Below are 25673 nucleotides of genomic sequence, written 5' to 3' on the forward strand. Positions count from 1 at the left end.
ATATACGTATAGGAATGTATACATATTCGAAAAAATGGCTGCACTTCTACTACAGCTATATACTGCCCTCTTGAGACCTCTATTTTGTCTCTCCTTCTCTTACCAGAGCAGTTTCTCAGACTTGGGCACTGCTGACATTTTGGGTCGGAATATGTTCTTTTATAATTTTTTATGAGGGACTGTCTATCTTGTGCATTGCAGGATGTTTAACAACATCCTAGGCCTCTACCCCACTAGATGTCAGTAGCAACCCTCTTGTTGTGACAACCAAAACCGCCTATGGACATTGTCCAGTGTCCTCTGGAGGGCAAATTCTCCCCGGGATAAGATGATGAAATTCTCCCTGGGCGCTAGAGAGATGCTCTACCTGTGCCAGCTGGGTCAGTGCCATGGGGCACATCGATGCACACCACCGAAGTCACTGGGACCTGGCAAAGGTCCCAGAGCCCTAGGGCTAGGTGCTCACCTTGGGACATAGCTAAAATTCCCCTCTAAGCTGATGCAGAGGAGGGCTTTTATTCCTGGGGTTTAGATAAAGTGTTGTTTCAAAAACCCTACTCTGCCTCATTTATCTTGTCTGTTCTATCTTTTATTTTTAAACTCCCAGAGGAAACAGTCTATCCATTTTAGTTCACTTTATATCAAATGTCACAAAATATTTTTACACAGGCAGGAACTAAGTATTAGATTTTAACCCGCTGAGCCACCCAGGCACCCCTTAAGTATTAGATTTTAATATTAAAGAACAGCATAGCAACTCTGAGAATTAAAGCTTCCTTGTTACAAACACAAATCTTATCACATATTAATAAAACAAATTCCTTCCCTCTTCCTATCCCTCCCTGGAAGACACAAACAAAAGGAATGAGGGAAAGTGACAGCTTTCCTGGGGCTCAGAAATTTTTATGCTTAGAAACCCAAATAGGGAGAGAGCATAATAAATCTATTGTACCTGTCATGTCTCAGTGATTTCAGATCTACATATACAGTAGTTGGATCAGGTCCTGAGGTTCCCTAAAGAAAGAGAAATCAATGCATTGTTTATTTAAAATTTAAATGAATTATATTTCCATATTTCATATTCTCAAATCAAGAAATAGGTAATTTAGCCATATACATGAAAAATTCACACTCTATTTTGAAAGTTCACTCTCTCTTCAACTAGATGAGGCAGGGTTGCAGTGAACACCCGAAAGAGACTCATGGCCTCGTGTTTCTTGCCCTCGACCCCTGGGAGAGCAAGCCAGGGGCCTCGTCACAGGGGCTGATGCAGCCTTGGAAGGTTGCAAGGCTGAGGAGGGTTCTCATCCCTGGACTTGAGGCACAGGTGAGACAGGCCAATATCCACAGGATTTTCAAAACCATCACTGGCCTAAGTGGACAGCAAGGAGCCTGTGATGGGGCTCCAAGGTTAAATCATCATGATGCTACTTGAACGTCCCAGAAGGCCTGAAAGTACCCATCCATGTATGCCATATTCTCTTACTCTCTCTTGTCTATGCCTGTATTTACTGTATTAAGCCTCCAAGCTCCCTAAAACCAGACTTAGTTCTTTACTATTATTTACCCACCAACAATAACATGGCAAAGTTGCCATCTGGCTAAAGAAAAGAATACAGGCTTATTGGTGCTTCTTTTGTTTAAAAAAAAAAAAAGGGGGGGAGACAGAAAAACAGAAGGTAAGATACTAATAGAATTCAAATAGGACTCAAAAATCTTGATTCATCATCATGTACCATTCAACTACTAGAGTAAACTTTTAATTTGGGGCTCAACTGCTAGGCATGGCTCCAAATATATCTACCTAGTAATGCCCCTGTGAAGAACAAGTCTATTATCTTCACCCTACAGGGGAGCAAAACGAGGCCCCATGAAAACCAAATGAAGAGCCCGTGGTCCCAGAGCAAGTGGGTGGAACTGGGCTCCTGCCAGGCTGCCTGGCTCTGACGCCTCTGCTGTCAAGTACCACACACTCTGCTGTCATTCATTACCCAGCAAGATTTCATGACAGTCACCTGTAAACATATCGCGACATTGACTCTCGATCCGAAAGTGGTGCTGACAGCCCGAGGGGACAGCCCGATGTCTTTGAAGAGCTTGGAGAAGGACTGCTGGAGGGCAATGCGGGGTCGTTCCTCGGCCACCACCACACATGTCCGGATGCAGGAGAGGTTGATTCCTCTGGTCTGTAAGACACCAATGGCCCGGGAGCTGAAGTTAGCAGGAACTTAGAAAGAACTGAATAGTAGGGCCATAGTTCTATCTCTTGGGTCAGGAAGAGCCAAGGAACTGTGTATTGTCATCTCAGACATCAAAGCAAAAGGCAAAAGTTTTCAGAAATGCCAAGGCATTCCACTAACATCACTAATCACTGGTAAGTCTGCCTCATTCTCTATTTCTTTCCTCTTTTATCTAAAATCTTAGATTCTTCAGACACCTATTTTTATACCTCTCCATTTCTTTTTTTTTTTTTTTAAGGGAGGGACGGGACGTCTCTTCCCTTATTTTTTTTTTTTTAGATTTTTTTAAATTTTTAAATTTTTATTTATTTGACAGAGAGAGAGAGAGATCACAAGTAGGCAGAGAAACAAGCAGAGATAGAGGGGGAAGCAGGCTCCCTGCTGAGCAGAGAGCCTGATGTGGGGCTCGATCCCAGGACCCTGGGACCATGACCTGAGCCGAAGGCAGAGGCTTAACCCACTGAGTCACCCAGGTGCCCCATATACATTTACATCCATTTCTGTACTTCAGATGTCTTCCTATTTCAAAATGGAGAGAAGGAACTGAGAGAAAAAGGGATCTAGCACTCTAGAGATAGAATCTTCTCTCTTTTCATCTTGGAGTCATAATTCTCTTAGGGTCATAATTCTCTAGTTTTATTTATTTATTTATTCTTATTTAAATTCAATTAACATACAGTGTATTATTGGTTTCAGTGGTCATAATTCTTAGGGTCATAATTCTCTAGTTTTATTTATTTATTTATTTATTCTTTAAATTCAATTAACATAGTGTATTATTAGCTTCAGCGGTAGAGGTCAGTGATTCACTAGTCTTAGATACGATCCAGGGCTCATTACATCACGTGCCCTCCTTACTGTCCCTCACCCAGTTACCTCATCCCTCCACTCCCTTCCCCTCCAGCAACCCTCAGTTTGTTTCCTATGATTAAGAGTCTCCTATGGCTTATCTCCCTCTGTGATTTCATCTCGTTTTATTTTTCCCTCCTTTCCCCTATGCTCCCGTTTTATTTCTTAAATCCCACAGAATTCTCTGTTAAAGAAAATCAGTGTCAGCGCACCTGGGTGGCTCAGTGGGTTAAAGCCTCTGCCTTCGGCTCAGGTCATGATCCCAGGGTCCTGGGATCGAGCCCCACATCGGGCTCTCTGCTCTGCAGGGAGCCTGCTTCCTCCTCTCTCTCTGCCTGCCTCTCTGCCTACTTGTGATCTCTGTCAGATAAATAAAGAAAAAAATCTTAAAAAAAAAAAAAAAGAAAATCAGTGTCTTCTGACTCTCTCCTACGCCAGTCACACATGACATCACAGTTCTCTTTCATCTTTCCAAGAAGTCTTTTCCATTCCATCTCCCAACTAGTTTCACCCTCCTCTCCACAAAGTAAGACTCAGACTAAATTCTGAAAGAGCGCAGTAAACTAGAGAGTGGAGGAAATAAAAATTCAGAGGTTTACAAAATGTTGACTGGCTAGAAAGAAAAAGGCAGACACACCTGTCCAGCCCTAGTCCGGTATCAGCACACTTGGCCTATTTCTTTCAAACCTCCCGGGACCAGCTACTTGTGTAGCTGTTTCTTACCTTCAGCACCTCCACTTGGTTTCCGAGCCCTTTGGTGCAGAGCTCCATTACTGAATAGGAGCAGAAAGTGTCCCTTATTTTGTACTGGTTGACAGTGGAAAGCCAGAGGAAAAGGTTGTTTTCTAACTCCATAGGAGGAATTAATATGGACTGGTGACCTGAATAGACACTGCAATGAAGAAAGGTGAGAGCTGACATTATTAATTCATTCTAGACATCCTGATGTTTTAGAATACCATCCACTCAACTACTATTTGCTGCACGTGAAGGTTATATGAGATACAAAGCTCTAAGCATCAACTCTGTTCCCATCTAACTCATAAGACACAATAACTAAAATAAAGTAGACTGTGGTACATACCGTAACTGAGGTGTGAAGATCATAAAATCAAGATCATAAAAGAAGGAGCAAGTCACTCAAATTAGGAAAGCTGGGGGCGAGGGGAGAGCAGTGTTTCACTGAGTAGGTATCACTTGAGCCGGGGCTTAAAGAATAAGCAGGAGTTTGATAATGGCTAGAGGAAATGAGGGTGATGGTGAGAGCATTCCAGGCGGAGGAACAGTGTATGCAAAGGAAAAGAAATGTAGAAGTATACGTTGTGTTTAAAGTTGTCAGAGATAGCATCCTCATATGAAATCCTATAGCACAGGATGCATGGGGGAGTGGTGAGATGTGAGGCCAGAAGGGTTGGGGCCAAACTGTAAAAGAGAGAAACTATGGTCTGAAGGAGTTTGGGCTTTAGCAACAGGCAGTCGCTGCAGCTTTAAGATGGGGTGAACCCAGCACCATGGAGAGGGACTGTAGACACAGACACTGGCGAGGGAGGGACAGGACAGGTGAGAGATGATGATGGCTTGGATCTCGACAGTGCAGTCAGGATAAAAAGAAAGGAATGACAGTAGAGTCCCATCCTATATATAGTTCACAGCCCATGAATCCTCAGTTTCTTAAACCGAGGACAGATCTGAATGATGAGGAGCCCAAGAACCCTGTATTTAAAGAATACTGGAATTGTGGTCACCAACTCTGGAGATCTAAGTTATTAGTAAGTCTGAGGAAGGCTCATTATTTTGCTTTTTTAAAGACCCCGAGGTGACAGACAGGTTTAGGAACAACTGAGCCACAAAAGACAAGACACTTAATTGGCTGTGAGACACACACATAGAGAAGTTGAAGCTAATGCTCAAGTTCCTAGTTTGGGCCCCTCAGGTGAATGGTCCCAACAAAGATGAGGAGAATGCTGAGTTGTAGGTGTCTCTGAAGCATTCACGGGGACATCTACTAGGGAGGTGAAAATGCAGGGCTGAGAGAAGGTTCCCTGGGAGGAGTGGGGATCTGCCATTCCAGTAGACACAATCTGGACAGGACAGGCATGCTACTTTCCAGCCACATGCTGTCATCCAATCTCATTATACTCCTTCCTGCCAAACCTAGGGGGTACGTTCTGGCTGTCAAAGCCTGACATATTTCACCCAACTATCATCCTTCTACTTGGCTCTGCTTCTACAATAAGGATTACAGGATGAAGCAGAGAGCAATAGTAAGATCACTCACTTTATGTACGAGGCATAAAACTAACAGACAAGGAAAAAAGGGAATATAAACAAAACTAAATGAACTTCAGAGATATATCAGGCACCCACATTTAGGAAACATCAGCATTTTATTGAAACATAACCAAATTAAGGAAGCAAAGGTAAGGATGAGATGGTTATAGCCCCAAAGACATCCTGTTTCTTTGTTTTACCATTCCTACCTGCAGAGACACCAGAGTGCAAAGCCAAGTCCACAGTAAGGGTCAAGGCAGATGGCGATCTGCCGAGAAGAATACAACTCACACTGGAGCTTGATGGCTCTACAAAGAGCATTGACTGCAGAGTGGGACATCTGGAAAGTAGGGAACATGGAACAGGATGGAATTGGCATCCTCACAGGCAGAAAAAGCTCTAATGACAGTTTTGAAAAGTTTAAATTTCCCCCAAACTCTTCAAAATGATGTCTGTTTTTCATTGTTTCAAAAAGCCTATCTAAGTCTGGAGTGCCTGGGTGCTTAATGAGTTAAGCATCTGACTTTTGGTTTCAGTTCGGGTCATGATCTCAGGGTCGTGAGATCGAGCCCCATGTCAGCTCCAGCCTCAGTGGGGTGTCCTGCTTGAGATTCTGTCTCTCCCTCTACCACTCCCCACCCTCTAAAATAAATAAATAGACCTTAAAAAATAAAAAAAGCCTACCTAAGTCTAACATAAGGTAACATACTTTTGTTCATTAATTAACACGGAGTTCTATGAAATATGAATCTCTGGTTTCTTACTGGCTTTAACTGTGACTCAATTATTACCTAGTAGCTTCTAGGCCAGGTTCAGAACACTTCATAACACACATTCCTTGGGATAACTTATTCCGGAAGAGCCAATGCTTTTACTTAAATATAGCAGGGACCTCTGATCCCCCGCCTACTGGTCTCTGGTACAAGCAGCTGGCATCCACATCTCAAGTCCCTGGGGCAGTGGTCATCTCTATTTTTTGCAGACCTGGCATTTTACCAGCATCCAGAGACAGTCAATATCTCCAGCCCACTCTACCTTCACTCCCGTCAGCATGCCTGTTGTGGAGACACTAAAATCAAGATACGCCAACATCTCAGGAGTGGGCGGTTTATACAGCTGAGGTAACCTTTTCCTGGGTAAATCATCTGCAATGAAAGGAAACAAACCTGATATTAATCATACAAACTGGAACACAAAAATCATGGCTTTTCAATTGGTTTTCTATGGCTTTGCCATGGACAAATAGAGGTCCTGGGATTTGCAAAGCTTAGGCTTCTCCTATTTAACCAAACAGCTCATGTAATGTCACTCTGGGAAGTGGGTTGGTGCTGAGGACACCAGTGGGTAATATAAACAAAGCAACTCTACATCAGGCAAATGTATTTTCTAGAAGGTTGGTGAGAGTAACGTAACACAACAGTAGAAGACATGAACTAAGGAAGCAGATCACTGGTGTTCAAATCCTGCTCAGCCATTTACCATCAAAGTGCCTTTGGAGTTATACCTCTTTGTGTCTGTTTCCTTATCTATAAAATGGGAATAATACCTACCCTCACAGGATTGTTAGTTAATTCACATAAAGCACTTTTCAAACAACTCAAAAAGCTTGAAAAAGCCTTAGTTGTTATCATGCTGGTTCCAAGTTAAGGTTCATTATTTACAGTTTAGTAAATGCAATATTAGACGTGGACAGCTTTAAAAGTTGTTTTTCTTCAAGATAATATGTTAGATTTTTAAGATGGAAAACCTAGAATTAGGGATTATTTTCCTTTCTCGTTTATATACCTCTCCTTTCCTCCCATATTTGTTTTGTAAGTGAAGTGTGTCAAAACCAAGGATGTCGGGGCACCTGGGTGGCTCAGTGGGTTAAGCCTCTACCTTCAGCTCAGGTCATGATCTCTGGGTACTGGGATTGAGCCCTGCATCGGGCTCTCTGCTCGGCGGGGAGCCTGCTTCCCCCCCTCTCTCTGCCTCTCTGCCTACTTGTTATCTCGCTCTGTCAAATAAATAAATAAATAAATAAATAAAATCTTTTAAAAAACAAACAAACAAAACTCCTGTGGCTTCCTGGATCGAGAAACAATTCTGACTCTGACTTTTAAGTCTCTATATTGTTGGGCACCCATCTCTGGTCAAACCAAAGACTTTATCTATCACTTTTTTTTTTTTTTTTAAGATTTTATTTATTTATTTGTCAGAGAGAGAGAGCGAGAGAGCGAGAGCGAGCACTGGTAGATGGAGGCAGAGGGAGAAGCAGGCTCCCCGCCGAGCAAGGAGCCTGATGTGGGACTCGATCCCAGGATGCTGGGATCATGACCTGAGCCGAAGGCAGCTGCTTAACCAACTGAGCCACCCAGGCGTCCCTATCTATCACTTTCAACCTGGTTTTGTATAGGGGAGGGTCACTTATGTCCCAAAAGAAACCTTTCTGTTGTCTTTATCACAGCCCACAGGTTCAGGTCTTCCTGAAATGTGACTGAGTCTAATAACCACAGTAGATCTAACTGCATCATTAACACCAACACAATCCATTTTTGTTATACAAAACTGTGCTTCTGTACTCAAGCAACATACGTAAAAACATCTAGCTCAGCACCTGGCACAAAACCACCACAAATATCTACCATCCCTGAATTTAAACCCACATAAATGTTCCTGAGTTGGATAGACACCATGTGGTACTTACTGAAAACAGGGAGAAAGCACATGAATGGTTATGAGTCTAGGAATGTAGCCAAATCGACTGGGTTTGAATTTTAATTCTGCTACTTATTTAGCTTCTCTATACCTCAGTTTTCCTATCTATAAAATGAGGACAAAACTCACACCTATCTAATACGGTTGGTGTGAGGATAGAATTGGGCAATATACATTAGATGACTGGCACATAGCAAGGGCTTGATAAAAGATTTTATTTTTATGATCATGTGCAAGGTGCTTTATGTCATTTAATCTTTACAGCTCCATGACGTGGTTTTTGCAACTCCCACTTTATGGACAGTTTTGGCCCAGTTAGCAGGGATACAGGAGAGGAACAGAGTATCAGGATTTAAACATCGTCACCTGATTCTAAAATCCACTCCCGTTCCTCTACCATTCACCATGTATCCCCACGTCTTCTCCCCCATGCTTTTTTAGCACGGATAACACTTAAATGAATGTCCTTTATGGACTTTTTTTAAAAAAAGATTTTATTTATTTACTTGACACAGAGAGAGATCATAAACAGGCAGAGAGGCAGGCAGAGAGAGAGAGAGGGAAGTAGGCTCGCTGCTAGGCACAGAGCCTGATGTGGGGCTCGATCCCAGGACCCTGAGATTATGACCTGAGCTGAAGGCAGAGGCTTAACCCACTGGGCCACCCTGGTGCCCCTACTTTATGGTTTTTAAAGTACCTTGCTATTATGCTGTACTTGATATTCTCAAAAAGTATGTGAGTCAGGTAAGGGTAGGTAACATTTGAGGGAAGGGTAATCTCAGAGAAGATTATATAAAAAAAAGTACTTGAGCTTGAAATAGAACTAGGTCTTCTGACTCCTAGTCCAATGCTGCTTTAACTAGATCATATCTGGAAGTCAAGGATCAGAGTGTGTCAAGCTTTTACATGGCCTTATGTGTACACGGTTATATTCTGCATAAAAACCTAACCATTGTTTGAGGATGTCAGGAGTAAGAGTAAGACACTTTTTGGTTTCAAGAGCTCTTAGCAGCCTGTGATCTGCATCTTTGGATCTGGTTGTTGCAGTACCCAGTCCTTCAGTAACACAAGTGAATGGACAGGAGGTTCTGCCTCTGTCTCAGTAGGTGGAATGTGTTGCAACCTAAGAGTTGTATAAACATCTTTGGCATGAGAATCTAGAGAGCTCGGGGCATGAATGTTCTTGTTCCTTCAAGAGGTCTGGAGAAATCTCACTTTTACCTGTGTCAATGATGGTTGGCCAGGTTTTCACATCCACAGCTGCTGCCGCCTCTCGGGACCTCAGCAACCTCATTAGGGTCTGTGTGGTGAGAACACAGGCTGCTTTGCTGACCTAGAAAACAAATGGACAGAAATAAGCACCAGGACGTTTAGTCCCCATGTGGTCCCACAGGCTCTGGCTGCTGCTAAAAGCAACTCATACTGGACTAAAAGCACACCATACCGGCAGGACAGTATTCATTGTTTAAACAACATACAATAGTACAATGGATGTTGGTGTGTCCCCTCCATTTGTCCTTCTGGGACTGTGTAACACTGACTTATCTCAGAAGAATGGACCTGTTCACAACACAAGTTATTGTTTTTAACAGTGTGGATGCCCACATCCCTTGATTTCATGAAGACCATGATAAAGTAAAAACGTGGATTTTTTTTTTTTGCTCAGGGAATGGGAGGAGTCAGAGGAGTTAGTGTTTGCCACAGCCTAGTGAATGGAGAAATTCACTAGACCCAGAACATATCCTGAATTTGAGGGATGCAGAGCTGTCAAGAAAACTAAGCTCTCCCTCACACCTACACAAAGCGATCAACTTCCCCTTAAACCATCAACAGAAGGAGACTCCCGTCCCTGCTGCTCTGGCCTACTTTGCAGACTGTAAAAAGGGCATTTTGCTGAACTGAACTTTGTGATAAAATCATCTTTGGTGAACATGGCTTTTATACCCCAGGCTCTATTTGCTGACAGAACAGCAGTCCTTAGAGAAACAATGTTACACAAGTTAGAATTCTGCCTTTTTGTTGTAACATGAATTTGGATACAATGCAATACAGATTTATGTTACTTCCTTTGATTCTCATATCCCCTAGAAACTTCCATTACTTCCAGGGCAGGATCTGGATACCTTTTAGTGCTATACCAAGTGAATTTATAAAACTAACCCAAATAAAAATGACCAACACTGGGGAGAATTCAGTTTGGCATATAAAATTACCTTGGCTACTGTGCAGAAAAAAATGAGAACATTTTTTAAGAACGGAGATAAAACAACAACAACAACAAAAAGTTTTATAGAGAATTACTAATGTCAGCCTCACCTCCTTAGTGTTCATGATAAAAACACAATTCTGTACCTCACCAATAATCACTTTCCCACATTCCTTCACTGAAAAATGCTAGTCATTTTAGTCAGGTAAGTGAAAAGAAGACGGCTTTTAGGGGACAGATTTCACTTCCTGACTCAACAAAACCGGAAATTTAGCAAGGATCTGAAGTTGTCTGACTCTGGGTTTTATGAGATGAGGACAAGGCAAGATATACTCGGTACTTACATCAACAATCATGCGGACAGTGGGCAAGGTGGCCGTAAGGTTCTGAGCATGAGGAGGTCGGACAGTGACAGGTATGCACCCGGCATAGAGGCAACCATAGAATGCAGCTATTAACTCGATGCCTGCAAGACAGAGTCATTTAGCTGACCACTATCACTGAGAAACTAAATGGCAGATCTTCTAAAGCCAGTTAATTAAATCATGTGCCAGACAGTTTATTGAGATCATAATTTAACATAGATAATAACAGAAGAAGTTTTTTAAATCAAGAAGAGCTTGAACAGGGTGCCTGGGTGGCTCAGTGGGTTAAGCCGCTGCCTTCGGCTCAGGTCATGATCTCAGGGTCCTGGGATCGAGTCCCGCATCGGGCTCTCTGCTCAGCGGAGAGCCTGCTTCCCTTCCTCTCTCTCTGCCTGCCTCTCTGCCCACTTGTGATTTCTCTCTGTCAAATAAATAAATAAAATCTTTAAAAAAAAAAAAAAAAAAAGAAGAGCTTGAACGTAAGGAAGGAAGCATATAAAACAACTTAAAAAATAAAGAGAAGCAAAGTATAAATAACAAGAAAGGAAGTCAGAAGTAAAGAAAACTCTTGAAAGACACCCAGGGAAGGTATTCTGAGATCATTACTTGATACTTAGTAGAAATAAAAGAATGGGGAAAGGTGGGATGAGGAACACCTGAGGCTTAAAAAAAATATTTATAAGTCTGCTGTGTGACAAGCAATTAGACTACTGAGATGTCCCTTCACCTGTAGGTACAAGTTTTAGTGAGGCAAAGTGTGACTCAATTTGATGAAGACTCTCCCCTGTCAGGACACGGAGAGCGGCCCTCTCCGGAAGTGCTCTGGTCTACCACCAGGTCATTCACTGGTGGATGCAAGACACTCTCACAGGAACACCACAGGAGGGATTCTTTTACCAGATGACCTTTTAAGGAATCTTAGTATCAGTGTAAATAAAACAGAACAAAATGAACTAAGGGGGATAAGAGATCAGAGAAAGCCAGAGGTATGTGCGGGTAGTGTGACAGAATAAAAAAATGAACAACTCAACTATTTCACTTAACATTTTGAATATTTACACCAAACTGTCATCAAAGAATTCTGAGTCCCTCTTACTGTGAAGAGAACATTTTTAAATTAAATGAAAGCACGGAAGATAAAATCAGCAATAATGAAGACTACACATCAATCAGGATATAAAAAATGCAAAGTCAAAAGAGTTCACACACAATATTCTTTAGGAACTGGGTGAAATGGTCCTATTCCTGAACACTCCTAGAAACAAAGCACCTCGGGGCACCTGGGTGGCTCAGTGGGTTAAAGCCTCTGCCTTCAGCTCAGGTCATGATCCCAGGGTCCTGGGATGGAGCCCCACATCAGGCTCTCTGCTCTGCAGGGAGCCTGCTTCCTCCTCTCTCTCTGCCTGCTTCTCTGCCTACTTGTGATCTCTGTCTAATAAATAAATAAAATCTTAAAAAAAAAAAAAAGCACCTCTTTTGAGGGTTTCCAAAAAGTCAGAAAGTCTTATTCATTTGATATTTACCATAGTGCCAGGAACTATGCTAGATAGGGGTAATACAAGAGTAAATACAACAGACACAGTCCCAGCAGAGCCATGGCACTGCTCAACTCCAGGGTGTGAAGCTTGGTTCCTACCTTAGCCTGGGTGCCTGGGACTCCCAGAGCTGGGAGCTGCATAGCCTACATGGGCAAAGATGGTGGCTCTCACTTCCTGTCCTCTCATACTCTGTAGTCTGGTAATGGAGCTTGAGTCTAGTTTACCAACACAAAACCTACCAGGTGGATAGAGCAACACCACGTTGTCTCCTGCATTTAGATGCCCCTTATCACCAAGAACTGACGCAATCCTCTCTGCTCGCTTATGAAGCTGAAGGCAACTGGCTGTGCACACAGTAGTTCCCTTTAAAGAGAAGAAAGTGTAAAAGGGTCAAAATTCAGGAAATAAAACAGTGACAAGTACAAGCCAATTCCATGTTATACTGAAAAGGCTGGTGCCTTGGTAGATTCTCTGTAGCAAGTTATCAATTCAGGCAAAAATTCCCCTAGTACTTAAAGACCTGTGGTAGTCCTTTCTTTTTCAATGCCTGAAGGTATTTAGGGAATAGCAACATTAACTTAAATCGAACAATGTATCTATAGTCTTTCCTGTTTAAGACAGCTTCAAAAATACATTCGAGTTTTTTATTTAAACGAGGAAGTAAGAGTGGAAGGAAAATAAAGGAAATAAAAGAAGAATGAGGGCGGGAGTAAGGTCGGGACAGTCACTGCAGGCCGTGTGGCCATGGGCATTGCGTGCATTTTCTGTGCGTCACACGAATTTGGCTCTGAGTATTCCAACAGCAAAGATGTAAACAAAACAGTAACACCGAATCAGAGTCCACTAGCTGATAATAAAGATTAGCAGATCAGAAGATGGCCAACTACTCTTGATCCTGAGAATAATTTCTCCTTGTGGTCTTCATCAATTCCTGAGTGTCAATCCAAGTTTCACTGAGCTGGGCTTTTTGAAACCCTTTTGTGTGTAAGATAAACCACACAAATATGAAAAGCACATAAAAAAATGAATGTATTACGTAACAGAAAAATCACGAAGCAAGCATCAGCATAAGAACCAGCATGGCATGAAAAACACCACTGCCAGCAGCACAAAAGCACCCTTAGGGGTCCCTCCACCCTGGCCTACTCTCATCCTTTCCTTTCCTCTGTATGTAACCACTATTTTGAGTTTTTAATCTTAATCACTGATTTCCTTCTCTTCATAATGTTACCACCCATGGAAGGTTTCGTTTTATAGAAATGTAACCATATGGTATAAATTTCTGTGTTTTGCTTCTTTCTCTCAACATTAATAGTCACCTCTGCTGTAGTGCCCGGGTGTAGTTCTCGTATTTATTGCTGCGTAGTATTTAACTGTATAAACACACAACAATTTATTCATCCATTCTGCTGCTGATGGACAATAGCATTCTTGTATATGTACCCTCATGCATAAACACATGAGTTTTGGCGGAGGGCAGACCTAGAGATGGAATTGTGGGGTCACCGCATATGCCTATCTCCCACTTCACTAAATAAAACCGAATTATTCTCTGCCTATTGGGCTAATACCACCCTATCTTAATTATTGCAACTCTATAACTCAAAAAGTCTCACAAGAAAAACAAATTTTATTGAGCTATTTTTAAAATAACTTTTAAGTTTCACTAATATAAAATAGTACATGTTCAATATGGAAAATAGAGACAAGTAAAATATAATTCAGATGTAACCACTATCAACATTTTGCAATGTATTTTCCTGGCTTTTAAAAATTGAGTATAGGGGCACCTGGGTGGCTCAGTGGGTTAAGCCTCTGCCTTCGGCTCAGGTCATGATCCCAGAGTCCTGGGATCCAGCCCCACATCGGGCTCTCTGCTCTGCAGGGAGCCTGCTTCCTCCTCTCTCTCTGCCTGCCTCTCTGCCTACTTGTGATCTCTGTCAGATAAATAAAAAAAGAAAAATAAATAAAAATTGAGTATATATTATATATAAATTCACATGCGACATTAAAAAAATTACCATATTTTACTATCTGCCTGAAGCTGTGTATTGCATTGGTAAAGAATGTGGGCTCAGAAGTCAGCTTTGGGTTCAAATGAAAGAGCTTATTTCCTAGTCCTACCACTTGCTAGTTCTCAGGCAAGTAATTTTATGTCTCTGGGCCTCAGTTTCCTCAATCTTAAAATGAACTATGAAATATACAGCCTCCAGAAAAGGGTCTAGTAGGTACTTGATTATTGACTATTTTTTAAAGGTTTATTTATTTATCTCAGAAAGAGAGAGCAAGTGAACGAGCATAAGTGGGAGGGGTAGGGGAGAAAGAGAGAGAATCTCAAGTAGACTCTGCAGGGAGCATGGAGACCAGTGCAGGGCTTGATCTCACGACCCTGAAATCATGATCTGAGCCAAAATCAAGAGTCAGATGCTTAACCAACTGAGCCACACAGGTGCTCCTAGGTAGTAGATTATTTTGCTGAAGTCTGACATGCTATTTTTTACCACTTACACATTATGACTATTTTCTGCATAATCAAATATTCTATAATACTCTTTTGAATGGCTGTATAGTATTTCATGCTATAATTTTATATGCCATGATTTACTTAGTCAATTGTCTATTGTTGGACAATAAGGTTATAACACTAAAGTGGATATTCCTTTGGCTAAAATCAGGGTTAATCTGTATGGCCATTTCTTATATTTTACAATATTTCTCTTTTTGGTCCATGGTACGGCAGTAAACTAAATCTTAAAAAAAAAAACCAAAACCAATTTTTGAGAGGGTGCCTGAATGGCACAGATAAGTGTCCGACTCTGGGTTTCAGCTCAGGTTATGATCCCAGGGTCATGATGAGCCCCACACTGGGCTCCACACTGGGTGTGGTACCTACTTAAGAGTCTCTCTCTCCCTCTTCCTCTGCTCCCCCAACTCCTGCATTCTTTCTCTCTCTCTTAAATAAATGAATAAATCTTTAATTTTCTTTCCCCCTGGGCATGAGGGAATAATGTGATATGGTCACCAAGCTTTCTGACCTTCTGGGCTAATCCAAGGTAAAATACTAGAATATGCAGAAGAATAAATGGACTAAATGTCTTTGAGTCAGCACATATATTATTTCTCTAACCAACAAGCAAATTTAAAAGTATGCCTTCTAACCTTCTAACAAATACCTGGGGTACAGGTTTCACAGGGCTATAGCTTTAACTATAGCCCAGCCTGGAAGTGAAGTAGGGATGTAAGCTGGACTGACAACTTCTTTTATTTTTTTTTATTTTTTATTTTTTTAAGATTTTTTTTTTTTATTTATTTGACAGAACACAAGTAGGCAGAGAGGCAGGCAGAGAGAGAGGAGGAAGCAGGCTCCCTGCTGAGCAGAGAGCCCGATGCGGGACTCGATCCCAGGACACTGAGATCATGACCTGAGCCGAAGGCAGCGGCTTAACCCACTGAGCCACCCAGGCGCCCTGGACTGACAACTTCTTACTGAAATGGAAGGACCCTAATGAATTCACGAGCTTGGAGAGAAACCCACTTCATTTAGAGGTAGAACAAGGAGGTCAAAAAGTTTTCTACTGGATAATAATGGTTCTTTAGATTTTTAATGACTTTTCACTAAAATGTGCAGCATACTCCCCTCATGAAGTTCTATTACTACATAAACTCTCAAAGGTGGGGGCGCCTGGATGGCTCAGTGGGTTAAAGCCTCTGCCTTCAGCTCAGGTCATGATCCCAGGGTCCTGGGATCGAGCCCCGCATCTGGCTCTCTGCTCAGCGGGGAGACTGCTTCCCCCTCTTTCTCTGCCTGCCTCTCTGCCTACTTGTGATCTCTGTCTAATAAATAAATAAAATCTTAAAAAAAAAAAAACACACCTCTCAAAGGTGTGTTTGAATAAAATACATCAGAATCTGGGGGCACTGGGCAAGGAGACAGGTTGGGTGGCCCAGGAAATTTCAATAGGCCCTATAGTCCTCTACCTGATGGCAGGAAATACTGCTACGCACCATCATCACAATACTTTTAGCCTCTGATTCAGCCATTAAAACAGATCCCAGCATACGCCCACAAAACGCCTAACTTAAAAAAATATTACATTCTGATAAAACCATCCATTAGGAAGCACCACTTAATAAGGTTTGAGTAATTTTCAATTTGTTTTTTATGGGTTAGCAATAAATCATTTAAGTATATAGTAAAAATAACTTTGTTTCAAAAAATATTTATCTATTGGGCACCTGAGTGGCTCAGTCCATTAAGCGTCTTGCCTTCATTTCAGGTCATGACCTCAGGGTCCTGGGATCGAGTCCTGGACTCCCTGTTCAGCGCCCTCCTTCCCTCCTTCTGCCACTCCCCCTGCTTATGTTCTCTCGTGCTCTCTCTCTCAAATAAATAGTAAATAAAATGTTAAAAAATAAGTATTTATCTAAAGTCATTTTCTTACTGGTGGAAATCCAAGAATTAAAGCTGGGTAAAAAATGACATGCATGCCATAATACGTCCTACATATGTGTAGGTCTATGGAATTGCACCGTTGGCCCCACTGTTCCTATCAGTGTTCCTATCACTGTTCCTATCAGTTATAGTTAGGACTGTAACGTGAGGAGAGCTAGCATTAGATAACACTCCAGGAGGTCTCCTTTCAACCTTGAAGTGATTGCACAATCTATCCTCATCTGTCAAAGCAGGGAGAAAGCAGTAACTCTGCCCTCCGAGTTGACAACGGAAATTAATTTTCTGATGAAAGGGATTGAGAGTGCCTAAGATCCTCCCATAATGTTCATCTGATTAGATATATACAATTGGATTTTCAGTACCTTGGCATTTAACAGCATGAAGAGTACATGATCAGGAGTTGCCTGGGCTCGCCACTGTAAAATCTCTGCCAGAAACTGGTGCTGAAAAGTCAAAGCAGAAAAAAGAATCAGGGTCAGTAACTTTGGAAAAGTTGAATAATGCGTCTCCCATCTACTTCTGGATGTAGAAGTTCTGTTCTTGACTTGCTTATAAAAATCAACACATTTTAACTCTTACCTTCCTCACTAAGTCATTCTCTTCAATTTGCCCAAGATCTCTTCCTGCAGCTTGCGCTATGCGTTTTCCAGCAACCAGATTTCCAACCATCACAGAAGCAGGGCCCACACCTGTAAGTAAAGGCCAGAATCAACTCTCTAGTGGTGATAATTCAAACTATATCCCTGAAATATTTCCAGACTGACCCAAACTAGTTCACATATTCACTCAGCAATTCAGACAGCGCATTCTTCTAGGCACTAGGGACACAACAGTGAACAAGACAAACCGCCTGCACTCTATTGAGGAAAGGCAACCAGTAAGTACATGCACAAATAAATCACGTCAGGTAGTAGAAACTGCTAGAAAAAAACAACACGGGGCGCCTGGGTGGCTCAGTGGTTTAAGCCTCTGCGTTCAGTTCAGGTCATGATCTCAGGGCCCTGGGATCGAGCACCGCATCTGGCTCTCTGCTCACCAGGGAGCCTGCTTCCCCTCTCTCTGCTGCCTCTCTGCCTACTTGTGAACTCTCTCTGTCAAATAAATAAATAAAATCTTTAAAAAAAAAAAAAAAGAAAGAAAGAAAAGAGAAGGAAAAAACAACACAGAGCTAGAGAAGAGACCGGAATCTGGAGGGAGGAGAGGAGCGGGTGTTCCTATAGCTTGGGTATAAGGGATTTTTCACTCCTAGGAGGGGACAGTTGGTTGTACTAATTCCTACTGATAAATAATTTCATCAGCTCCAATCACAGTATAACCCTAAAAATGGACTTAACAGTAAGGAATATCTGGTCTGGAAAGAAATCTGCCATCTTTGAGAACTGAGAGTAGGTTCATCAGGAATCTCAGAAGTACTTTATTAAACGAGTAATGACATCCACATTGTGGGACATTCTATAAGACAACTAGCCTGGACTCTTCAAAAACCATGTCTTTAAGAGAAAATAAGGCTAGGAGCTTCTAAATTAAAGGACATGGCAGCCAAATGCAATGCATAACCTTGACTGGATACTAAATTTTAAAAAATGAGTTGTAATAAACAGGTGAAGAAATCTGAATACAGACTGTATATTACTAGATGATAGCATTATATTAAGGTTAAATTTCTTTTTTTCTTTTCTTTTCTTTTTTTTTTTTAAGATTTTATTTGTTTGACAGAGAGAGATCATAAGTAGGCAGTGAGCCAGGAAGAGAGAGGGGGGAAGCAGGCTCCCTGCTGAGCAGAAAGCGGGATGTGGGGCTCCATCTCAGGACCCTGAGATCATGACCTGGGCGGAAGGAAGAGTCTTAACACACTGAGCCACCCAGGTGCCCCCCCCCTTTTTAAAGAGATTGCGTGTACAGGAGCAGGGGTGGGGGAGGTGTGGGGGTTGGGCAAAGGGGGAAAGAGAGAATCCCAAGCAGGGTCCACACCCAGCGTGGAGCCTGAGAGGGCTCGACCTCTTGACCCTGAGTTCATGACCTGAGCTGAAATCAAGAGTCAGAGGCTTAACTAACTTAGCCACCCAGACGTCCCAAGGCTAAATTTCATAATAGAATAATGGCATTGTTGTTGATTAGGAAAACTTTAGAAGCTTTTTTTTTTTTTTGTCTTTGGAGATACACTACAGAATATTTAGGGGTGAAATGTGATGTCTGCAATTTATTTCCAAAGAGTTCCGTAAAACAATGTCAACTACTAATCTAGTAACTACATTAGTAAATAAACTAAATCTAGGGGAAGGTGTGCAGGTTATTCACTGTGGTATTCTTTCAACGTTTCCATGGGTTTGACACTTCCAAATAAAAAGGGAGAACTCACTGAACTCTACCTCTGAAACTAATAATACACAATATGTTAATTAATTGGGTTTGAATTAAAAAATAAAATAAAAAGGGAGAACTCTCCCTTTCTTCAAGAAAAAAAGCGCTAGGGTGCTGAATGCCTTTCTTGACAGTCACTTGAAGACTCTATGGTATCAAACAAGGCAGATGGCTAAAAGATAACTAAACTTAGTACCAGCCAAATTTTTAATAAGGCTGATGCTACTACATTTGAATTAATATTAAATATCTTTTATTGCCAAAATCTGTTGATCCTAAATATGCTGGAACAAAATCACTTAAATGATAAGACTCTAAATAATGGGGGAAGTATGGGTAGAGGGTATAAGGGAATTCTCTGTAATACTTGGCAAACTGAAGTGTGAAATTATTTCAAAATGAAGAGTTTAACTTTTTTTTCAAATTGAATAAAAAACCCAAGAAGTATAAAGTACCTCAACACTGTGCTGAACAATTTTAGTCTACAAAGAGTCTACTGCAATTTTAAGTGTAATATGCAAAACTCTTTCCTAAGAAACTGTGTAACAAGTTACATACAAGATATGTCATACTGGAGACAGCCTTTTATACAGGAAAGGGAGTCAGAGTATATCTGTGTTAGCTACCCAATCTCAAATTATACTGTAAAATTAATAAAGGTGGTGCATCGTTAAAAGTGAATTTTTTTAAAAAAGATTTTATTTATTTATTTATGTGACAGACAGAGATCACATAATAGGCATAGAAGCAGGCAGAGAGAGAGAGGGGAATGACACTTCTGCTGAGCAGAAAGCCCGACGCGGGGCTTGATCCCAGGACCCTGAGATCATGACCTGAGCTGAAGGCAGAGGCTTAACTCACTGAGCCACCCAGGCGCCCCAAAAGTGAATTTTTCAGACTAGTTTTAAACAGCAAAAATAATTAAGCAGTGTGTATTCTTTAAGTCTAAGGATCATAGAAAGTGAAAAATAATTGGAAGCAGTAACATCTGGAAGGCTAACTGCTGATACCTTGCTGTACCTGTAAATACCCCTTCCTGTTTTCCCCCACAAGTTATGCAAGTTTCCTATGGCAAAGAATACCAGTCATCAATCCCAATATCTGGTCTCCTCTTCCTCCTTAATAAAAGACCCCCCAGTTTAAGGCTGGGCAAATAAATACCTGGAATTAAGATTATATTCTTTTAGTGTGGGAGACTAATATGTAAGAGAAAGTAATATGTGCAATTTCTAGAAAATGTTTTTTTTTTTTTAAAGATTTTATTTATTTATTTGTCAGAGAGAGAGCGTGAGTGAAAGCGAGCACAGGCAGACAGAGTGGAAGGCAGAGTCAGAGGGAGAAGCAGGCTCCCTGCGGAGCAAGGAGCCCGATGTGGGACTCGATCCCAGGACGCTGGGATCATGACCTGAGCCGAAGGCAGCTGCTTAACCAACTGAGCCACCCAGGCGTCCCTAGAAAATATGTTTAAAGGGCAACAAATATTTAAACAAATATGTTTAAAGGACATTTCCTTCCTTGTCTTTTTTCCCACTTAGCTGGAATGTAAAAATGATGGCTGGAGGTCAGGGGGCCTAACTGGGCCCTGAGGCAGTATGCTAGGATGGCCATGGCAGATTGTTTTATTTTCTTATAATCCTTCCTTTCCTTCCTGTTGTTGCTATGATTATATGACAGGAGTATACCTCTCCACTCCACTGACTCTGGGCATGGTCTGAACTTGTTTTGGACAATGACATGTTAGGAGCCATGACACAAACAGAAGCTTGAAATATGCTTGTGTGGTTTGGCTTGCTTTCTTGCTTTTGCCATCTGCCTTAAGAATATGGCACAATAGCTGCTGGTCCCATGATGAGGAGACACACGGAACAATTCTGAACCCAACCTACAACCTGGAGTCAGGCAAAGCCCAGCTGGTCCCAGCCAAGTTCAGCAGAGCCACATCCCGTGAGTGAAAAATAAGTGCTTCTTTGAAGCTATCACATTTTTACAGCTATTTGTTATGTGGCACGGCTGTAATAAAAGGTGACTGATACAATGCCAGAGCAAGAAGATGGGAAGCTGGAACCACAGTGACAGGGGAGCTACCACCCGGGTCCCCCACTGCCCAGCTCTAAATTTCTTTTACCTGAGAAAGAAAAACTTTGCTCTTGTTTTTTAAGCTGCTATTAGGTTTTTCTGAGATTTGCAGCCAAAATCAGTCCTATCACATTTCCCATTCTTTACACAATAGCCCCAACAGGCAGCTCACTAGGACTTTTGTCACTAGGCTGCCTTAACATCTTATCCATCTTCCTTTTCTTCTCCTTTCTTACCTCACTCCTATTCATCACCATTTTCCTGTATTCTTCTTGAATCCCAACCTCTCATGTTATCCCCACATTATCTCCCATGGTTTTCAAACTGCTTTGGTCCAACCCATACCCATCCCACTAAGATCTTAGCAGGCAATTACAACAGATGGCAAAAATACAGAATCCAAACCCAATGCTTTCATTAGACAAGGCAGATGCCGTACCTGTGGGGGCTTAGGAATAAGTCTTTTATATATAAGTTTTATCATTTAATAAAATTGAACTCTGGCTAACAAAAGAAATCTCTTAAGCATCTACTATGTCCTAGGTAGCATCTTTTAAGCATCTACTATGACATGAAAGTTTTGTTAAAAGAATCGTAGATTATGGGGCCCCTGGGTGGCTCAGTTATTAAGCGTCTGCCTTCGGCCCAGGTCATGGTCTCGGGGTCCTGGGATCGAGCCCCGCCTTGCTCAGCAGGAAGCCTGCTTCTCCTTCTCCCTCTGTCTGCTTACTTGTAATCTCTATCTCTCTGTCAAATAAATAAATAAAATCTTTTAAAAAAAATATCCTAGATTAAATGCTATTTATTATTAAAAGTACACTTACCATTATGAACACTAAATAAGGTTATTCAGAACTGCTGAATCATTACATTGTACACCTGAAACTACTATAACAATGTATGTTGATCATATTTCAATTAAAAAAGATCTTTCACATATTAAAAACTATTTACTAAAATAGGATTTTAGGGATGTTTGGGTGGCTCAGTCAGCTAAGCATCTGCCCTTGGCTCAGGTCATAATTCCAGAGTTCTAGAATCAAGTCCCGCATCGGGATCTTTGCTCAGCAGGGAGCCTGCTTCTCCCTCTGCCTGCCGTTCCCTCTCCTTGTGTGCCCCCTCTCTCTGACAAATAAATAAAATCTTTAAAATTAATAATAAAAAAATAAAACAGGATTTCACTCATATGACAAATGAATGTAGGTCTTCAGTAAATCAAGATGTGAGTTGGAGAAGGCGTTGTGTGTTATACACATCTGCCAGATGTGTAGGCAGGCAACAGGAAGACAGTTTTTATATATTTTTTGATGAATTATTCACAGACTTCTTGATTTTGACTGCCCCTTCAGAATATGACTCCATAAACTCTTATTTCCACTAGCAGAAACTGATAAATATCATACATACTTTTAGCTGTATACATGCTGTTATTAAGGCTAATGGATGAGTTGATAATAACATCTATCTAGATAAACTGTGACATCATCTTCAGCCACCAGACCAGGGAAGTAACTTTTGCAAAGCAGAGTATATTAAAATTTCAATAGTGTGAGGATAATGTCTTGAATAAAAATGTCCTAGAAAGTAAGAGGCTAACCTTATATTTTATTGTTGTACATTATGTTTACCTTTCAGCAAAAGCTATCTTACAGAAATATGATTAAATGCCACACCTCGCCTTCCCTTCCTAATCTCCCCAATACCTTGTCTCTTCCCAACACATTTGGAGGCCAGTGTGCTGATGTATACTGTGTGTGTGTGTGTGTGTGTGTACACACATGTGTGCATGGTGGTGGCACAATCTATAAAATCCAGATTTTGGATCTCATGTGTTTTCAGGCATTCAGAAAACTAGGAGCTTCTTATTAACTTCTCAATTAAAACAGCATCAAAAAACATAATGATTTTATGTTGGGTTGAACAGATATTTCAACATAATTGACCATCAATTACTCCTCCCTTTAGCCTCTTACTTGGCCTTGTAAACCGTCTGCTCAGAAATAAGGCCAAAAGGTGAAATGGACTATTTGGGTTTTTTTTTTTTTTCCCTCTTTTCCATATGGCAATTCACATATACTTACTTGCATCTCAAATTCACCGGAACACGGCAAATGCAAAATATGCTATTTATCTTGTGATTATGACGTAAACAATTTTGAAATTATCTTGCTCCCCAGAGATATTACAGGCCCAAACCAGACCCCTAAAGCTTAACAGGACTGAGGGATGACTCTCGGTGATTCCCAACAGAAAGGCAGTATAATATAGTGATTCGGAGTGTGGATTTTAGCATTACAACTGGTGTGGGTCTCAACTCGGCCACTAACTAGCTATGTGACTTCAAGCACAATTCTTAACTTTTCTGCACTTTATTTTCCACAGCTGGGGGCAACACTTTCGAATCACACACGTACATGTTTAGCTTGTATTTGGCTTTTAGTAAGTACTCAATAAATACTAGCTATTCTATATTATCAGAACCTACTCTTAGAGGACTTGTTTTATTCTAGTTCTAACAAGTGAGATTTTGATCATCTTGACCTCAAACCTTACATGCAGAGGAAATGGAAGCACACTACAGAAGTACTCAGAAGAGGAAGCCGGTAATAAACTCAGAGAAGGCAATTCTGCAGGCTCTGAGTCCTCCCTGCTTTTGGTCATCTCAGGCTACTCTTGTGTTACCCGTCTTTGTAAAATCCAACTCTCGAGAAAGCATTATGCCACCAAAAGTCAGCTTCTTGAAGTTGTAATTTTCACGCAATGTCTTCAAAGATAGCGTATTACCTGGCTGCTTCTGTCGGGGTTTTGGCAAATTGGTCACACATGTATGTGGGCACATGAGGATATTGCAAGGATGCAGAGATCCCTCCAGAAAGAGCTGTTTCGTCTGGGATATGTGGATCCCTCCTAGAGGAGTTTTTGGCAATGTATTGGCAGGCACCAGAGCAAGACAATAAACACCCACTTGATGAATGCTATCGATCGCCTAGAGAAACACAGAGAAAAACATTCAGTAAGATTAATTTTGCTGTCTTTGACATCCTCCTAATGTAATCCATTATTCTACTCTAGGATTTTTCCTTTTCTTTTTTTTTTTTTTATAAAGATTTTATTTATTTATTTGACAGAGAGAAATCACAAGTAGATGGAGAGGCAGGAAGAGAGAGAGAGTGAGAGAGAGGGAAGCAGGCTCCCTGCTGAGCAGAGAGCCCGATGCGGGACTCGATCCCAGGACCCTGAGATCATGACTTGAGCCGAAGGCAGCGGCTTAACCCACTGAGCCACCCAGGCGCCCCAGGATTTTTCCTTTTCTATCCATTCTAGGTCTAGAATCTCCTAGATTATTAAGATCTCATACATGTGAAGTTTCATATTTCTTTAAGCAATGGCAGAGATCAACAGAGGATGGGTAAGATACGATCTAAATGGACAGTGGTGGATACTGATTCGTACACCTCAATATGCTCTCTCTTGAATGCTAATGTCCAAAACCTAGAGATTTGTTTTGGTTCTTTTAATATACAACACAGCTCAATTCTGTAGAGGCAAAGTATTTTTATTATGAACACAAGAGAAACCCTGGAAGTGGGTTCTGGCTTAACTGGCTCACTGAGTTACCCAGAATCCCGTCTGCAAAACACTGAGGGGAGGCCCACTGCACACTGAACCCTGGAGGTCACTGGCCCCTTCACTGCACCATCGCTCCCAGCCACGCACCTGTGCTCCTGCTGAACACCAGCTGTGCATGCTTCTACACCTTTTGTGCATTTCTTGTGTTCACATAATTTAACTATTACATCAATTGATAAAAACAGAGTGTAAAAGGACAGAGAGAGTTGTGGTTTGTTTGGAAAGACTCAAAAAGCTATTGCTGGTAAACACAAGTTAATTCTAAAAGGTAAGGATTATGTGTTCCAGTCCCTCTGCACATACTTGCATTCTAGTCTAACTTACAGGAAATGAAAATAGAAACCACAGACCATCCAATTAGATGTCGCTTACAGACGCAGGTTAACATGGAATGCAAACTGGTGTACTCCTACACATACTGCTCTATATGAAATGAATGCAGATATTTGTATGCTTTGTGTAAAAGTTTAATACTTGAAGAATTTCTCATTTTTATGATTCTCTGCTTCAACCACCTTTTAAAACTGACTATTAATACTAGTTCCAAACACACCTGAGAGAGTTCAACTGCATCACCCATAAATCTTACTGAAAAGAAGATACAGCCTTAGAAGAATGGACCAATGATCATAAAAGACTGACAAGGCTTTTTATTAAAACAACTTAACAGTGCAAAGGAATAAACCTGAACATCACATTCCTCAGACTATCCTACTAATCAACAGAGACAACTGGAAAATAGAAAGTCTGGCAGGGTTCCCAAGTCTCTGGTATTTTAGAATATATAGACAGTTAGTAAATCTATTACCTGTAGCCTGGATTCCCCCATGAAAATACACTACCTGGCAAGTCATCAATCCATCACCTTCTTTAAAAGGTGCTGAGTTAAGTATTTAGTTTATATTATACGTAGATCCGGTGTTAACCTCTGAGCTCTAACCTACCAGAACATGTGGGGTCCTTATTGCACTACTGTAGATCCAAATA

At 41.2% G+C, this 25673-nt stretch overlaps 1 protein-coding gene across 4 annotated transcripts in view; it reads right to left on the minus strand.

Moving 5' to 3' along the window:
• The window catches only part of DIP2B (disco interacting protein 2 homolog B), a 228228-nt gene that overhangs the window by 12094 nt on the left and 190461 nt on the right, over window positions 1-25673 (minus strand). For 3 of the 4 annotated variants that reach the window (XM_045073202.1, XM_045073201.1, XM_045073200.1), the window contains 11 exons: window positions 23841-24042; window positions 17199-17308; window positions 16982-17062; window positions 12406-12529; window positions 10608-10729; window positions 9279-9390; window positions 6396-6505; window positions 5570-5700; window positions 3813-3981; window positions 2016-2186; window positions 953-1014 (listed from right to left, as the gene is read on the minus strand). In XM_045073202.1, coding sequence (XP_044929137.1) covers window positions 953-1014; window positions 2016-2186; window positions 3813-3981; window positions 5570-5700; window positions 6396-6505; window positions 9279-9390; window positions 10608-10729; window positions 12406-12529; window positions 16982-17062; window positions 17199-17308; window positions 23841-24042 — 1394 coding nt within the window. The remainder of the gene's footprint in view (window positions 1-952; window positions 1015-2015; window positions 2187-3812; window positions 3982-5569; window positions 5701-6395; window positions 6506-9278; window positions 9391-10607; window positions 10730-12405; window positions 12530-16981; window positions 17063-17198; window positions 17309-23840; window positions 24043-25673) is intronic. The other variant, XR_006604673.1, reaches the window with a different exon arrangement.

This window comes from Mustela putorius, unplaced genomic scaffold (assembly GCF_011764305.1).
Source record: "Mustela putorius furo isolate JIRA1106 unplaced genomic scaffold, ASM1176430v1.1 tig00537227_pilon_pilon_pilon, whole genome shotgun sequence".
NCBI lineage: Eukaryota > Metazoa > Chordata > Mammalia > Carnivora > Mustelidae > Mustela > Mustela putorius.